The sequence below is a fragment of the Barbatula barbatula genome (genome assembly GCF_947034865.1).
Source record: "Barbatula barbatula genome assembly, chromosome: 21".
NCBI lineage: Eukaryota > Metazoa > Chordata > Actinopteri > Cypriniformes > Nemacheilidae > Barbatula > Barbatula barbatula.
In genome coordinates, this window is record NC_136784.1 from 8,526,529 (window position 1) to 8,541,654 (window position 15,126).

At 41.2% G+C, this 15,126-nt stretch overlaps 1 protein-coding gene across 3 annotated transcripts in view; it reads left to right on the forward strand.

Annotated features, from left to right (window-relative positions):
- Nucleotides 1-15,069, forward strand: part of trioa (trio Rho guanine nucleotide exchange factor a) — a 70,439-nt gene extending 55,370 nt beyond the window's left edge. For 2 of the 3 annotated variants that reach the window (XM_079484010.1, XM_079484012.1), the window contains 28 exons: nucleotides 30-220; nucleotides 313-414; nucleotides 1,472-1,623; nucleotides 1,749-1,848; nucleotides 1,937-2,180; nucleotides 2,260-2,555; nucleotides 2,704-2,874; nucleotides 4,300-4,395; nucleotides 5,045-5,193; nucleotides 5,277-5,343; nucleotides 5,435-5,538; nucleotides 5,799-5,868; nucleotides 5,959-6,048; nucleotides 6,745-6,837; nucleotides 6,929-6,979; nucleotides 7,064-7,141; nucleotides 7,231-7,422; nucleotides 7,503-7,683; nucleotides 8,005-8,768; nucleotides 10,023-10,270; nucleotides 10,769-10,913; nucleotides 11,013-11,040; nucleotides 11,138-11,300; nucleotides 11,389-11,510; nucleotides 11,599-11,677; nucleotides 11,844-12,044; nucleotides 12,128-12,266; nucleotides 12,446-15,069. In XM_079484010.1, the coding sequence (XP_079340136.1) occupies nucleotides 30-220; nucleotides 313-414; nucleotides 1,472-1,623; nucleotides 1,749-1,848; nucleotides 1,937-2,180; nucleotides 2,260-2,555; nucleotides 2,704-2,874; nucleotides 4,300-4,395; nucleotides 5,045-5,193; nucleotides 5,277-5,343; nucleotides 5,435-5,538; nucleotides 5,799-5,868; nucleotides 5,959-6,048; nucleotides 6,745-6,837; nucleotides 6,929-6,979; nucleotides 7,064-7,141; nucleotides 7,231-7,422; nucleotides 7,503-7,683; nucleotides 8,005-8,768; nucleotides 10,023-10,270; nucleotides 10,769-10,913; nucleotides 11,013-11,040; nucleotides 11,138-11,300; nucleotides 11,389-11,510; nucleotides 11,599-11,677; nucleotides 11,844-12,044; nucleotides 12,128-12,266; nucleotides 12,446-12,991 (4,862 nt within the window). In that variant the 3' untranslated portion in view covers nucleotides 12,992-15,069. The remainder of the gene's footprint in view (nucleotides 1-29; nucleotides 221-312; nucleotides 415-1,471; nucleotides 1,624-1,748; nucleotides 1,849-1,936; nucleotides 2,181-2,259; nucleotides 2,556-2,703; nucleotides 2,875-4,299; nucleotides 4,396-5,044; nucleotides 5,194-5,276; nucleotides 5,344-5,434; nucleotides 5,539-5,798; nucleotides 5,869-5,958; nucleotides 6,049-6,744; nucleotides 6,838-6,928; nucleotides 6,980-7,063; nucleotides 7,142-7,230; nucleotides 7,423-7,502; nucleotides 7,684-8,004; nucleotides 8,769-10,022; nucleotides 10,271-10,768; nucleotides 10,914-11,012; nucleotides 11,041-11,137; nucleotides 11,301-11,388; nucleotides 11,511-11,598; nucleotides 11,678-11,843; nucleotides 12,045-12,127; nucleotides 12,267-12,445) is intronic. The other variant, XM_079484011.1, reaches the window with a different exon arrangement.
- The last annotated feature ends 57 nt before the right edge of the window (nucleotides 15,070-15,126 follow it).

Sequence of the window (15,126 nt, forward strand, 5' to 3'; positions counted from 1 at the left end):
AGGTCTCTGATCAGGGTCAATGTCTTTAGGGTTTGATGAGAACATTGAGTCTCAGGGAGAGCTGATCCTGCAGGAGGCCTTCCAAGTTTGGGATCCCAAGACCCTAATCCGTAAAGGACGAGAGCGTCATCTCTTCCTCTTCGAGATGTCACTTATCTTCAGCAAAGAGGTTAAAGACTCCAATGGCAGGAGCAAGTACCTGTACAAGAGCAAGCTGTTTGTAAGTATCCAAGTTAGTTGGAAGTTTGAAAGCTCAACAGTGAATATTTTCACAGTGGATCTGATTGTTTGAAATGTTTTGTCCGATTGCAGACTTCTGAGCTGGGCGTTACTGAACATGTGGAAGGAGATCCATGCAAATTTGCTCTTTGGGTTGGACGGACCCCAACTTCAGACAATAAGATTGTCCTCAAGGTAAAAATCTTTATCTCGCTTTTCTTTCTTTTCCTAGCTCCATATCTTCCTCTTTCAAAGCATGGCATTGTTTGCTTCAGCATTCTCCTGTGCATCTCTGTGTAGCTTGTCTCTTTTGCACTTTTGAACTGAGTATAAGGTGGAACTGTAACCAAAATCCATGTTAAATGTGGATCCTGTCGTGTTGATTTCTTTCTAAACTTTGGATGCATTATAGGTATAATTTATTTCAATGGTCCTTTGTTTGCTAAAAGTTCAAATTTTAGATTTTTACTACAGACAGATCATATTTGTGGATTAAACACAGGTTGTCAACAGACACTGTAGGTTACCACAAAAAGAATGAAATCTCAGCCCTCACTTCAAACAATACAAGCAAATAAAAATGTGCAACTTGCAAAAGTTTGACAGTGCTTTATGAAGGAAAAACTCACTTTTCTTAACTGCATGTTTCTAAAGTGCAAGAAAAACTGAACGACAAGAAGAATCTCTGTGGCTTGCTGATGGCTTTTGTCTCACAGTTAATGTTAACTGACGGCATGCTGTTTCAATTGTGGGGCTACTGTCACTTTATATGTTGTTTGTCATTTGAGCCAAACAAAAAATAGCTTTTATAGTTACAAAAATATTATTATTAAAATACAAATATCACTCGTATAATAAACACATTGCACATTTTTGAAAATCGAAAGAAATTAAAGTGTACTTTTATTTTTTAATTGTGTTGATCTGTTACTCTTATACTGTGTACACATTATGAAAAACAGCTGCGCACAACACAGCAAAAATTGGCTCTAAATGTTCACAAAAATATTCCTAACGTTGTGCACATGTCCCGGGCAACTGTCTCATGCACTATTATATTTGACACTTATAAACCAGTAAAACCTTGTATATTTTTATATTTCGAATAAAGCTAAGTCAGGGATGCAAACATGGATCTATGGTGAGTATGTCCACACGCTGACTCACCCTTTGTTCATCATAGAAAATAAAGTTTGTTTTTATCCAACTTTGTGTTTTTCTCTCTTTTCTATTTCCACACACAAACACGCAGGCCTCCAGTATTGAGAACAAACAGGACTGGATAAAACACATCCGTGAAGTGATTCAGGAGCGCACCGTGCACCTGAAGGGGGCGCTTAAGGAGCCCATCCACATCCCCAAACCCTCCACGACCAAACATAAGGGTCGTAGGTACACCCCCAGGCCAGTGAAACTTTATTTTTATTCGCATACTCTCATAAAGTTGCTTCTCCCTCACATGTTCTTACTGTGTGGAGCCATTAAGCTCTTAAGATCAAAAGTTTATTTCTGTGTCCTTATATTTGCAGAGATGGAGAGGATTTGGATAGTCAGGGTGACGGCAGCAGTCAGCCAGATACCATATCACTTGCCTCACGAACATCTCAGAACACGCTAGACAGTGACAAGGTGATGATACATCTCCAAACGACAACAATGCTTAATGCTCGAGCAGAGAAATGTTTCCGTCCTAATGTTGAACTGTCCTTTTTTTTAGTTGTCGGGTGGCTGTGAGCTGACAGTAGTGATCCACGACTTCATGGCCGGTAACAGCAACGAGCTGACGGTGCGGCGGGGACAGACGGTGGAGGTCCTGGAGAGGCTCCACGATAAACCCGACTGGTGTCTGGTGCGCACCACGGACCGCTCCCCCGCCCTGGAGGGAATGGTGCCCTGTGCCACGCTCTGCATCGCTCACTCCCGCAGCAGCATAGAAATGGAAGGCATCTTCAACCACAAAGGTTGGAAAATGTCTAAAGTGCTTCTGCAATTTTATCCATTCACAAAAATCGTGAGCTTTAACTCATTTTCCTATTTTAGATGCTCTCTCGGTTTGCAGTAATGATGCCATCTTGCCAGGCTCATCTGCCACTCTCCAGCCAGGTCATGTGATGGGCTCCCACAGTTCCCCTGGGCCGAAGCGCCCTGGAAACACATTACGGAAATGGTTGACCAGTCCTGTGAGGAGACTCAGCAGTGGTAAAGCCGACGGCCATGTGAAGAAGCTGGCACACAAACACAAGAAGAGCCGTGACGTCAGAAAGAGTGCAGAAATAGGATCACAAAAAGACTCCGATGATAGTGCCGCCACACCCCAGGATGAGACGCTAGAGGAGGTTCGTGCACTTCCTGTTTGTACTTCTTGTCTGCCACATGTTTTAGGCCTTCCAGATGAAAATTACTTTTGATTCGTTAAACTTACTGCGTGCAATTCTGTGTATGTGTCCTAATGGATTGTTTTTTTTTTACCTCCAATGTTAACAGAGGGTCCGTAATGAGGGTCTTAGCAGTGGCACACTTTCCAAGTCTTCATCATCGGGCATGCAGAGCTGTGGAGAGGAGGAGGGAGAAGAAGGTGCCGACACTGTGCCTCTTCCTCCACCGATGGCCATCCAACAACACAGTCTTCTTCAGCCGGACGCGCAGGATGACAAGGTGAGATGGCCCGGAACAGACAAGGTCTGTGGACAGGATAATGCAGGGTGGTTGGTGTGAGATTCATAAGGTTCTTTTGTTTTTTGTTGTTTTTATTTATTTTGAGTTTAGTTTTATTGTTAGTTGCTTTAGGTGACCTTTAAACCCTTAACCTTTTTTAGAGATCTTCCACAAACCTGTTCATAGCTTCTGTGTGCCAAACTCTTTATTATCAACACCTCGTTCATGCAATCTTTATGATTTGATCATTGGATATCTACTGATCACAAAGCATGTGAATATTTCCCAATTTTTTTATAAATATATTTAATTCTTTTGGACAGTGGCCACAAAACATTGAACTGCTCCGGTTGTAGCTGAGCTCATCCGTGCTCCAGAACAGCTTGTGACACTAATTTGTTTTTCTCTTTTGTTTTCTTTGGCCTGTATTGTTTGCCATAGCATTACGTTGATTTGTGTCCTGTCTTTGTTTTATCTCAGTTCCCATATCTCTCCATCTGATTCCTCCCTTTCTGGTCTCCCTCCTTTCATTGAATTTTGCATTGCTTTCTTTTCCCATAACCCTCTGCTTTTCTAAAGACGAGACCCCTTTCTTTCTACTTTAATTTGCTGTGTATTTTGGTTCTCGCTTTTGTTGGAGAAGTTGAGCACTTCCTGAGAACCGCTGTAGACTTCCTGTTTCTAAGTAGTGTTCCTGTAGGCGCTGGCATTTAGACGAAATTTTGTACTTCTGTTGTTTAAATCTGGCTGATTTAAACTTAGAAGCACTCATCTTTCATTTCTCTATTTTCACCTTGTTGTATTATGGTTTAGTTCCTCTCTATATATTTTTACCTTCATTTGATTGTCATCAAATCTAATGTGCTGATTTTTAACCTGACTGGCTTCCTCAAACGTTCCAAAATGCAGGAAGGGAAACAAGCGTGTAGGTTATACGTGAGCATCCATGTGAAAGATCAGTGATTCTGTAGAAAGAGGGTCATGTGCCTTACGGTGACTCCACCCCTCACTCTTAACCTTTTTAACCAACCCTCCAAACCCCGCCCATTCACCCCCCACCCCCCTCCCCTCTGTGCTTTACCCCTCATTATCCACTCTGCTGTCTGATTGGCCTGTAAAAGCTTAGCAGACCTGAGGCCACTCCCAGACACAAATTGGAAAGTCTGGAAGGCACAGCAAGGGTGAGACTTTCTGCTGGATTTCCCATTTCTTTCTATTTGATTCATGTTTTTGAGTAATTAAGAGCAATGTAAAGAGACACGTCATGAAGAGAAGCTAAAGTAAACTGAAACCAGCGTTAAATGTCCTCGATACCAATAAGATAAGACCATAAGTATGTGCCTGAAATGATTCGTGATCACGCTTTAGCTCCACATTCACTTCAGTGTGGCTCTTTTCCCTCTTTCACTCTCTTTATCTCTGCAGACCTCCTCTCGTCTCTCCGTCCGCCCCTCCAGCTCTGAGACCCCCAGCGCTGCTGAGCTAGTCAGTGCTATTGAGGAGCTGGTCAAAAGCAAGATGGTAAGCTGGCATGTCTGAACACATGTACAGCAACGAGATAGACTATAGAGTGCCGGAGGGATAACAGATTGTTGTAGGCCAACCCAGAAGTTAGCATCGCACTGGTTCCCTCGACCAAAAGCATTAGGGTTTTTTCCATAGACGTTTGAAAGATCGCCAACAAATAAGACAATAACTTGTCTCGCAAGTTAATCTTTACAAACTGTCACAATGTTTGTTACTTTCGAAGCCTAAATACAATCGATTTTTTTTACTTCCATTGGCGAGATTCTCTCTCTCTCTCTCTCTCTCAAGGGACATGGTAAAGCTTAAAAAAAGTTTTTGTTCACCACAGATCTTGTTTCAGGCATTTAGCCGGATATCTGTTGACTTCAGGGCGATGGAACCGGAAATGCTACAATGCTAACTCGCTTCAGTGTTTCGCATACAAAAACACATCAACCCTGCGGCGCTCTATAGTGAAGACTCCGAAGAGTTGATACACAAGTCGTCTCCTAAATCTCCCCATCAATGTCACAGCTCTCTGTGATCGTTTGTATGAAACGCGCACTGTGAAATACCGCTATGTATCAGACCGTTAGCATTCGGGTGTGGTGTCTACATCGGAGTCAAATATGCAAGTAACACTTAGTATGTGATGTCCACATAGGCTCTGGAGGACAGACCCAGCTCTTTGTCAGTGGAGCAGGCCGACAGCAGCAGCACTTCCTTCAACCCTTCTGATAACTCCCTCCTGTCATCATCCTCCCCGATCGATGAGATAGAGGAGCGCAAGAACGGCTTCCTCAAGAGGCGCCAGTACGTTATCTGTGCTTTTTCGAAGTCTCGCTTTTCTTTATCATTTATTGTCAGTGTAACACGTCCTTTATGCCTTTGTTTAGCTACGTTTTGTTGGAAATGGTGGAGACCGAGAGGGACTATGTGAGGGAGCTCGGTCTGGTCGTTGAGGTGAGTGAATCTGGATGTTGAGGTGGATTGTGTAATAATAGTGGTTAGATATGTAGAGAATAAATGTGAATGCTGGGACTTGTGTGTGCAGGGCTACATGACCAGGATGAGAGAAGATGGAGTTCCGGATGACATGAAAGGAAAAGACAAGATTGTGTTTGGCAACATTCAGCAGATATATGACTGGCACAGAGAGTATGTGTCTAATTCACTGTGAAGTATATGCATGGTTTAATATTAGAGGAATAAACACACTGCTGTTAGTATGGAATTCAGTCATAGTAAATTATTAATTTGTTCAAGCCGGTAATCTGCCTTTTAAAATGATCAGATTACTTAAACATTTAGTCTCACTGTTAACTGCATTTCAAGTATATTGTTCTTTTATCTTATGTATTGGCGGCTCATTAATATCAGCCATTTAAAAAACTAACAACAATCATTTGCTGTTTTAGTTTCTTCCAGGGAGAGCTTGAGAAGTGCCTTGAGGACCCGGATCGTCTGGGTCCTCTTTTTCTCAAACACGTATGTGCTTCCAGCTTTTTTTAAACACTTATCTCTTGTTACGCAAGCTGGTCTTTATTATTGTGTGTATTAACTCTTGATGTCTTTCAGGAACGGAGGCTGCACATGTATGTTGTTTACTGCCAGAACAAACCCAAATCTGAACACATTGTCTCGGAGTACATCGACACATATTTTGAGGTGTGTAGCTGAAGTAATTTAAGTAATTTGGCCAATAATTATTTACTTGGCCCTAATCATAAATCGTTTTGACATAATTGTCATCTGATTAATCGTGATTAATTGCATACAGAATAAAAGTTTGTGTTCACATAAAATATGCATAGTCATTTTGTATTTATAAACACGTTTAGTACATGTTTACATTACATGTGTTTATTTATATTTACCAATAATTTAAATTGTATATAAATGTTTCTGAATTATCAATAAATATATGCATGTATGTTTTTATAAATGCAAAATGAATATGCACAGTAGTACACAGACATATATTATGTAATCACAGTCTTATTCTGGCTGGGATTAATCACGATTAATCGTAATCATTTAATTTTGAAATAAATGTTTGTGTTTATCTTATATAATCTGTTCGTTTATATATATATATATATATATATATATATATATATATATATATATATATATATTTATATATGTTGTGTGTGCGTGCATGTATTTAAAAATCATTTATGTTATATCTAAATATATAATTCTCGTATTTAACAAAAATCTATGTTATGTATGTTATGTGTTCATAATTCTTTTTCTAAATTAAATCAATAAACCTGTAGAAGTACAAACATTAATATACATGCAGAATTGTGTGTTTGTATTTTGTTGTAAACAAAGCTCTTGTTTGTGTGTGTCTTGCAGGATCTAAAGCAGCATCTGGGTCACAGGCTTCAGATCACTGATCTTCTCATTAAACCTGTGCAGAGGATCATGAAGTACCAGCTGCTGCTAAAGGTTTGTCCGGCTCATCGATCACTTCTCTTTGCTTTTATCAGCAGAGGTGACGTGGTTCATTCTCATGTATCACTGTGTCATTTGTTTCCAGGATTTTCTCAAACTCTCCAAAAAAGCTGGATTGGATTCAGTAGAACTGGAGGTTAGACTTTTTTTGTACTATTATTTTATAATACAATTTGGAATTGGAAATATGTATTCAGACTGTGATGTTCACGTGTTGTAGAAAGCAGTTGAGATTATGTGCATCGTACCAAAAAGATGCAACGACATGATGAATGTTGGACGACTCCAGGGCTTTGATGTAAGATGAGATCAACACATGCATTCATTTTTTGTTTCTTTTATTTTCAGTTATTTGATTTATGTTTAACAACGTTCTGTTTCTATCAGGGTAAGATCATCGCTCAGGGCCGTCTTTTACTGCAGGACACATTCATGGTGGCCGAACCGGATGGAAGCCTGCTGAACAGGATGAAGGAGAGAAGAGTCTTCCTCTTTGAACAGATTGTCATCTTCAGTGAACCTTTAGATAAAAAGAGAGGGCTCTCCATGCCCGGATACCTGTATAAATACAGCATCAAGGTATTTCATATCAGATTACTTAATAAACAACAAATGAAAGCATGCATGAAGCAAGGTAAAACGTATCTTTGTGTGCACAGGTGAGCTGTCTTGGTCTAGAGGACAATGTGGACGGTGATCCATGTAAATTTGTGCTGACCTCCAGGACGTCAAATGGCAGCACAGAGACTTTTATCCTGCACTCGAGCCATCCTGGAGTACGACAGGTCTGGATGGTTCAGATCAGTCAAATCCTGGAGAACCAGCGCAACTTCATCAATGGTACAGCACTTACTTGCATATAAACCATTACGTTTTGAGGAGATTGTCAAAATTCTCACAAAGTTGTTTACCCTCATGTTGTTCAAAATCTGTATGTGACTCTTTCTTCCTTGGAAAACAAATGAAGACATTTTGAGAAATGTCTCAGTGGTTTTGTGTCCATATAATGGAAGTCGATCTGGGCCAATGTTGTTTGGTTACCAACATTCTTTAAAATATCTTCTTTTGTGTTCTGCAGAAGAAGTAAGTCATACATTTAAAAAATGGCATGAGGGCGAATACATGATAAAAGATTTTATTGATTGTATTTTCTCCCTGTAGCGCTTACATCTCCCGTCGAGTACCAGAGGAACCATCTGGACGGACCTGGTGTCTCGGCTAGTAATATTCAGGCTGGATGCGTTGGGGGTCCGATAACGGCCCCAGGAGTCATTGGAGTGGCCCCGGCTGGGTCGGGTTCCCGCTCCCGCCCCTCCCGTATCCCCCAGCCCTCCCGCCTGCCTCAACCACTCCGTCACCACTCTCCCGCTCTGGGGCCCGGAGCCCATGAGCCCGATGGCCCAGACAATATATCAGGTACGTCCTCAAGACCTCTCTCCAGGGGTCCCTCACCATGTTGCACCACAGATCCCGATCCGGCCCGAGAGCCCCCAAAATCAAAGGTTCCTGGGAGCCCTCACCCTAAACAGAAGGACTCTGATGGCAAAGATGGAGTCGCACAGGCTCAGATCCCTCGAGCCACAGTGGCCCCACTAGCTCTGGTCAAACCCAGGCCCAGCACTATCTCACCCATGGCTTCTCCACTAGCTACACCAGCTTTCAAAGACTCCATCCCGCCCTGCAGTCCCGGGCCAAAGACAGGTGGGGGTTCCACGCCTTCCTCCAATTTGTTTTGGGGCGCCATTCCCGCCTCCCCGGCCAGTAGACCCGGTTCATTCACGTTCCCCGGGGAAGCGGGCGACTCACTGGGCCGACAGAATCAGAACCAAAGCCACCGGCACTCCACCCACAGTAAAGATGCAGATCGCATGAGTACCTGCTCTTCTGCCAGTGAACAATCTGTCCAATCCACTCAGAGCAATGGGGTAAGAAACACATCCTCCAGCCGTGGCCGAGTACAACGCTTCAGCTGCTCTCAGCACCTGTTTTCCCCTCATGAATGACTCTAACCCACCTGGACTCTTCTGATTTCTGCTTCTAACCTGGTTTCTACTCTCTGGATCTTCAAAAAATCCTTGCTCTGCATCTCCGATATCTAACACAGTTCTGCTTCTGTCCAAACACTAACTTCAGTTCATATGTTTGTTTATGGAATTGTAAAGCAAGTCTTTCAATACTCTGTAAGAGTACTCTGGGGTCTTAACAGGAACTGTTTTGTCTTTAGCTAGTTTAAGAACTAACACTTAATCGCTAACACAAGAAACACCGGTGGACATTTGGACTGTCTACCATGTGAACTATTTCTGAGTTTTAGATATGTCCTGTCTTTTTCATTGAATAACTAACAAGGAATCTTGTCTAACTCATTATTTTTATGATACTAATTTTGTTAAACCATAAAGGTCTTCATTGCAGTGCACTTGCAGGGTCGGGTGCAATATATCAGTCAAAAGTAAACTGGTTGAACTTTATGGAACATTAGGATTGATACATACTGTACACCAGGGGTTCCCAAACTTTTCAACCCACGGCGCCCACAATAATCTGCGTGCACATAAGGGAATCTTTAACGTGGTGCTGTATATTGACTTGCTGCCCCTTACCTAACCAAATGTTTCTTATGTGACATCTTCTCAGGGGTCACTATCGAGGGGAAGGAAATTCCAAAGGCTAATGGCTTTTTATTTGAATGGTTTTATTTTTAATTTAACTAATGTTTTTATATTTTGTTACACTTGATGACATATGCTGTTTCTAATAATAAAACCCCCTGGGGGTACTTTGGGAACCCCTGCTGTACACTACGATTCAAAGGCTCAATAAACTTATCTTATTTCCACATATTAAAGTCATAGTTAACTCATCTAAACTATGGATCTACACGCATCTAACTGAAAATGATTGTGACTAAAAAAGATTAAAATACAAAGTGAAACTTCGAGGATTATATAGATACTTTGATGTACTGTATGTTCCTATCTATGCTGGTCTCATATTGGCTGCTTTTTCTTCATTATTTATTCAGTGTCATTCATTTTTAAAACATTTGATTGAATAAAATGTTCGTTGTAATGAAAGAATACACTAAAGGTCTCAAAATTGTAGCAGTAGGATTTGTGTTAAATCTATGTAGTGTCTCTGTTTCTAACACCAGCGTGTGTTCGTGTGTGTGTCTTTAGAGTGAAAGCAGCAGCAGCAGTAACATCTCCACCATGTTGGTGACTCAGGACTATGTGGCTCTTAAAGAGGATGAGATTAATGTAAATCAAGGGGAGGTAGTACAGGTTCTGGCCTCCAATCAACAAAACATGTTTCTGGTGTTCCGCGCCGCCACCGACCAATCCCCAGCAGCTGAGGGCTGGATCCCCGGTTATGTGCTGGGCCACACCTCCGCAGTTATCCCTGATATATCGGAGGCAACCATTAAGTAAGAACTCTCCTCTGACAACTTAACACACGCACACACACATAGACACGCAGACACTAATGCAGTTCTAATATAAATACTAAAATACTGACCTCTAGTGTTCATGAGCTGTTTTTTATTATACAACACCCTTTTTTCCAAGTTGGATCATGAACATTGTATGAGAACTTAATAGAATGAAGTTTGTAATTATGTAAATAATGAAGTGTATTCGGGTAGTCGACAAATATACCGTGCATGTGTCCCATGGTGTGACGGCAACATTTTTGATAAAAAACTAAGAAAGAAAAAAATGATCTTATGCTATTTCATATTGTAAATATATAGTAATAATATAAAAGTATTTTATTATCAGTTTGTTTTCAAAACTTTTAGATCATTTAGATCACTTTTATTCATCAACTACTCATATAGTTTTAAAACTATTTTACACAAGGTGATGTTTCACACAAAATTGCTTTTTGTAACGACTCTAAATTGTAACTAAAAATTTTCCAGCAGGAAATCATCATCATCATGGCATACATCCCTCCGCATCCGAAAGAAGTCAGAGAAAAGAGAAAAGGAAGGTAAAAAGGAGACCAAACTGGAGAATGGATACAGGAAATCCAGAGAGGGACTAAGCAACAAGGTCTCTGTAAAGGTAAACACACCTACAAACCTTCCGTACATCTAGTTTTACCATAGTTTTATTCATTTTTACAAAGATACATTTTCTAAGATGTGTTCTTTATGGTTGCAGCTTCTAAATCCCAATTATATCTACGATGGTAAGTTCCAGATATTTATCACGCTAGTTTGTTTAAATCTCTAAATGGATCTTAAAACAGGAATGACATGGAATGATTTTGTTTGTTTTTACTGAAGTTCCCCCGGAGATTCTCGTCCCGCTGAGTGACGTGAGCTGTGATAAAGGCGAGTGTGTCACTCTCAGGTGTAAGGTGTGTGGCCGCCCCAAAGCTACAGTCACTTGGAAGGGACCCGATCACAAACAACTAGCCAACAACGGCCACTTCAGCATAGCCTACAGGTACAAACAGGCTTTCATGTGTACATAAATGATGGCTGATCTGCTGATTCAGTTTTACACTTCACTTACTTCTGTCCCTGCAACACAGTGAGACCGGCGAGGCAACACTGCGTATTGTGGGCGTGACCTCAGATGATGATGGCATGTACACCTGCATTGCAACGAATGATATAGGCAGCGTGACATCATCAGCCAGCCTGAGAGTGATAGGTGAGCATTAAAAACTTCCTTTTGGATAAATGGTGTATATTATAGATTTATTGTGATACATTATTCACAAATTCACACCGTCTTAAAGGCACTACAAATGATGGAATCCGGGTCACGTGGAAGGACAACTTCGAATCTTTCTACACTGAGGTTGCAGAGCTAGGCAGGTGAGAGTTGTGGGACTTACACTTACTTTTATGTAAGATGGATACAAATGGGCAAATCAGCTGTTTTTTTATCTGAAATCGATTAGCGTTTCGTTTCATTTTCTGGATTTTTTCTTTATTTCTGGAAACATTGCAGTGCTGTACCTAACGTTTTTTTGTCTCTCAGGGGAAGGTTCTCTGTTGTGAAACGCTGTGACCAGAGAGGGTCGAAACACACCGTGGCCGTCAAGTTTGTGAACAAGAAACTGATGAAGCGAGACCAGGTCGTGCACGAGTTCAGCGTTCTGAAGAGACTCGAGCACCCACACCTGGTCAAACTACTGGATATTTTTGAGACCTCCAGCAGCTATGCACTAGTCCTGGAGATGTAAGAAAACACTCACACACATTATAAACATGCATGTTTGTCATGTGTTTCTGAACATACATGTGTTTCGTGCGTTTCAACAGGGCCGATCAGGGCCGTCTGCTGGACTACATTGTGAGCTGGGGGAACCTCACAGAAGAGAAGGTGGCCTTCTATCTGCGGGACATTTTAGAAGCTTTGCAGTACCTGCACAACTGCAGAGTCGTTCATCTGGATGTTAAGGTCAGCGTGATATACGAGTGTGCGTCATGTAGACTTTTAACAGCCCGTGTGTAGAGGTCTAATACAGTAGATGCATTAGTTTGTCAGTGACTGCTTTATTTTGTTTAGTTTGGCAATTTGCATGTTAAAGATTTTCCAGAGTACTTCTGCTAATTTCCCTCTTCTCAATCTCTGACCAGCCTGAAAATCTTTTGGTGGACCAGAGCTCCTCCCAGCCAACGGTAAAGCTCACAGACTTCGGCGATGCGGTGCAGCTGAACTCCACTCCTTATGTTCACTCTCTGCTGGGTAGCCCGGAGTTTACGGCCCCCGAGCTGGTTCTCGGGGAGGCCGTCTCGCTCTCCAGCGACTTGTGGAGTCTGGGTGTGGTGACGTACGTGATGTTGAGCGGAGCTTCTCCGTTCTTGGACGAGAGCGTGGAGGAAACTTGCCTCAACATCTGCCGACTAGACTTCAGCTTCCCCGACGACTACTTCCAGGGCGTTAGCCAGGCGGCACGGGATTTCATGCGACTGCTTCTCAGGACCGAGCCTTCCAAGCGGCCCTCGGCTGCCACCTGCCTGCAAGAGCCCTGGTTGAGGCCGGGAGGTGGCCGGCGCTCGGCTGAATGCATCGATACCTCAAGACTCATCTCCTTTATTGATCGGCGCAAACACCAGAACGACCTGAAGCCTCTCGGGGGGATAAAGACCTTCCTGCAGAGCAGGTTACAGCCTCGGATCTGACCAATGAAATGAAACATTAATCTCATCCTCTTTCTGCTGCCAGTTATGATGACTTCAGTCCTGAGCCAATCAAAATGTGTGCTTGCGAACTCGTCTGCCAATCAGAGCCTTTTTGGCGGATAATATATACAAAAATATTTACCCAGTTGAATGCTGCTGCCTCGTTCTGAATGAAGACTTTACGCAGAGATTAAAACAATGAAATTTATATATAAATAAATATATATATATATATAAATATGAATTCCTCGGATTTGCTGAATGATCAACAAATCTACATAGAGTAATATTTTGTGTGGAACAAATTTATCTGCCCAGCGGTGGCAGACGTTTCCTGAAGAAAGCGATGCAATGCAGTTTAGCAAGAACAACCTTTTTCTTTTCGTTTGCCTGAGCCAGACAGAGCCAGCCGCTCGGTTTTTGTGCTTATACAGTGTTCAACTCGAAACAAGGTAAATTCCTTTCTTAACGAAACTTTCAAGAAAATTGAAAATCACATTGTGATAATCGACACGTTTTTTAGGCTGCATATTGGAATAAATACAACAACGTAATCCGTTCCAGAAGTGTAAATGAATGCATCTTGAGCGAATGACAACGCTTGTTTTGGTCTCCTCGTGTAATATTAGTTGCTTATTTGAACAATGATGATGATGCCACATTTAGCTGCAAAGATTTTTACGGCTGCAGATTAAATCTTTTTCATTTACAACTAGAACAAATTGTGTTGTGCAATTTACAGATGTATACGCCTTATTCTGTGTCTGCCCATTTGATTTTTATTTGTTTTTTTATGTCGAGGGGGACAACATACGAATCCCAGTGGAAAACAGCCATAGGGCGGCCAAATGTCTGAGTGGCAAGAGCCAATCAGCATGAGACTGAATGACTGAATACTGTAAACGCTCTTGCATTATTTCCAGCTTTTATCATGTGCAATGTCGCGGCTTAAACGGTTTATGCAGCCTTTAATTTTTTGTAAGACGTCCGTTATAAAAACGTAGAGTAGCACGTACCTTAAACTGCTGGTTCTGCGGTTATTTAATTCGGTCTTATTATTAGTATTATTGCTCTGTTATGCGACAGGGATATTATTGTCTACACGGCACTTACGCTAGTCACTTTTTTTGTTGATGTACCTGTTATTATGCCAAAGTTTTCCATTGTTTTCCCCTATACACACATGACTTGTTTAAGTTTTAGATGATATAGCTGTGACTGGTTGTTTACATGATTTTCTCATAGCTTTACACTCAAATGAATTGTCTTTCAGTTCTACCTTTATTTTCTTCGATGTCCTTGTTATTGACATTTCACATGTTTTACCTTGGATTTTTCTGCATATTTGAGTCGAGTTCCTGAAACTCACCTCTCGGACTACACTAGACATTGAAATCATTTAATTGTCATATAGCGAGACATCATGGACAAAATGTGAAGCCTTTAAATTATGCTATTTATCTTATTTAGATAGTTTTAATACAAATGGTGTGGGTCCTTTTAGTTGTAAGGCCTTGGATAGTTATTGGTGAAAGTCATAAGCTCTCAACACTTTTACAATCTCTGTAGTTTTTATTTTCACTGGAATGAGATTCGTATGCGGTCTGTAACTATTGGCCTGTTGCTCTCAGCGTGTTTATGTCCTCTGGAGCCAGTGATACTTGCATAAAACACATCAGCCAACTCTTACGTTTGAGATGTTGAAGTGTTATTAAGTGTTTGATTGGTGGACAGTGCGTCTTTCCTAGTAGGAAGGAACATTGTTGGTTCATCTGTATAGACCCATATCATTTCCCCTAATTTATTTGTCATTGTAAAGTTGTACAGATGCCTTCACAGCGTGGGAACTTGGACTGGATACATTTTTTAAAGCGTTTCATTGAATGTCTGTTTTTAGTTTTGATCTCATTGTATTTTAATGTATGTATGATCATTTTAGACATTTTATTTCTATTGTTTTATACTTTTTGCATGTGCATATTTCTTTGTACAGAAACCATAAGTGTTTATGCGATACATGCTGTAAATATTTTCTGTTTTGTCATCAGTTATTTTGGAATTAAACATATGGAACATTGTCCAGGCTTGTGTACTTCATTTCATCTGTTTTTACATTTACAGTACCTGCTTGAAGT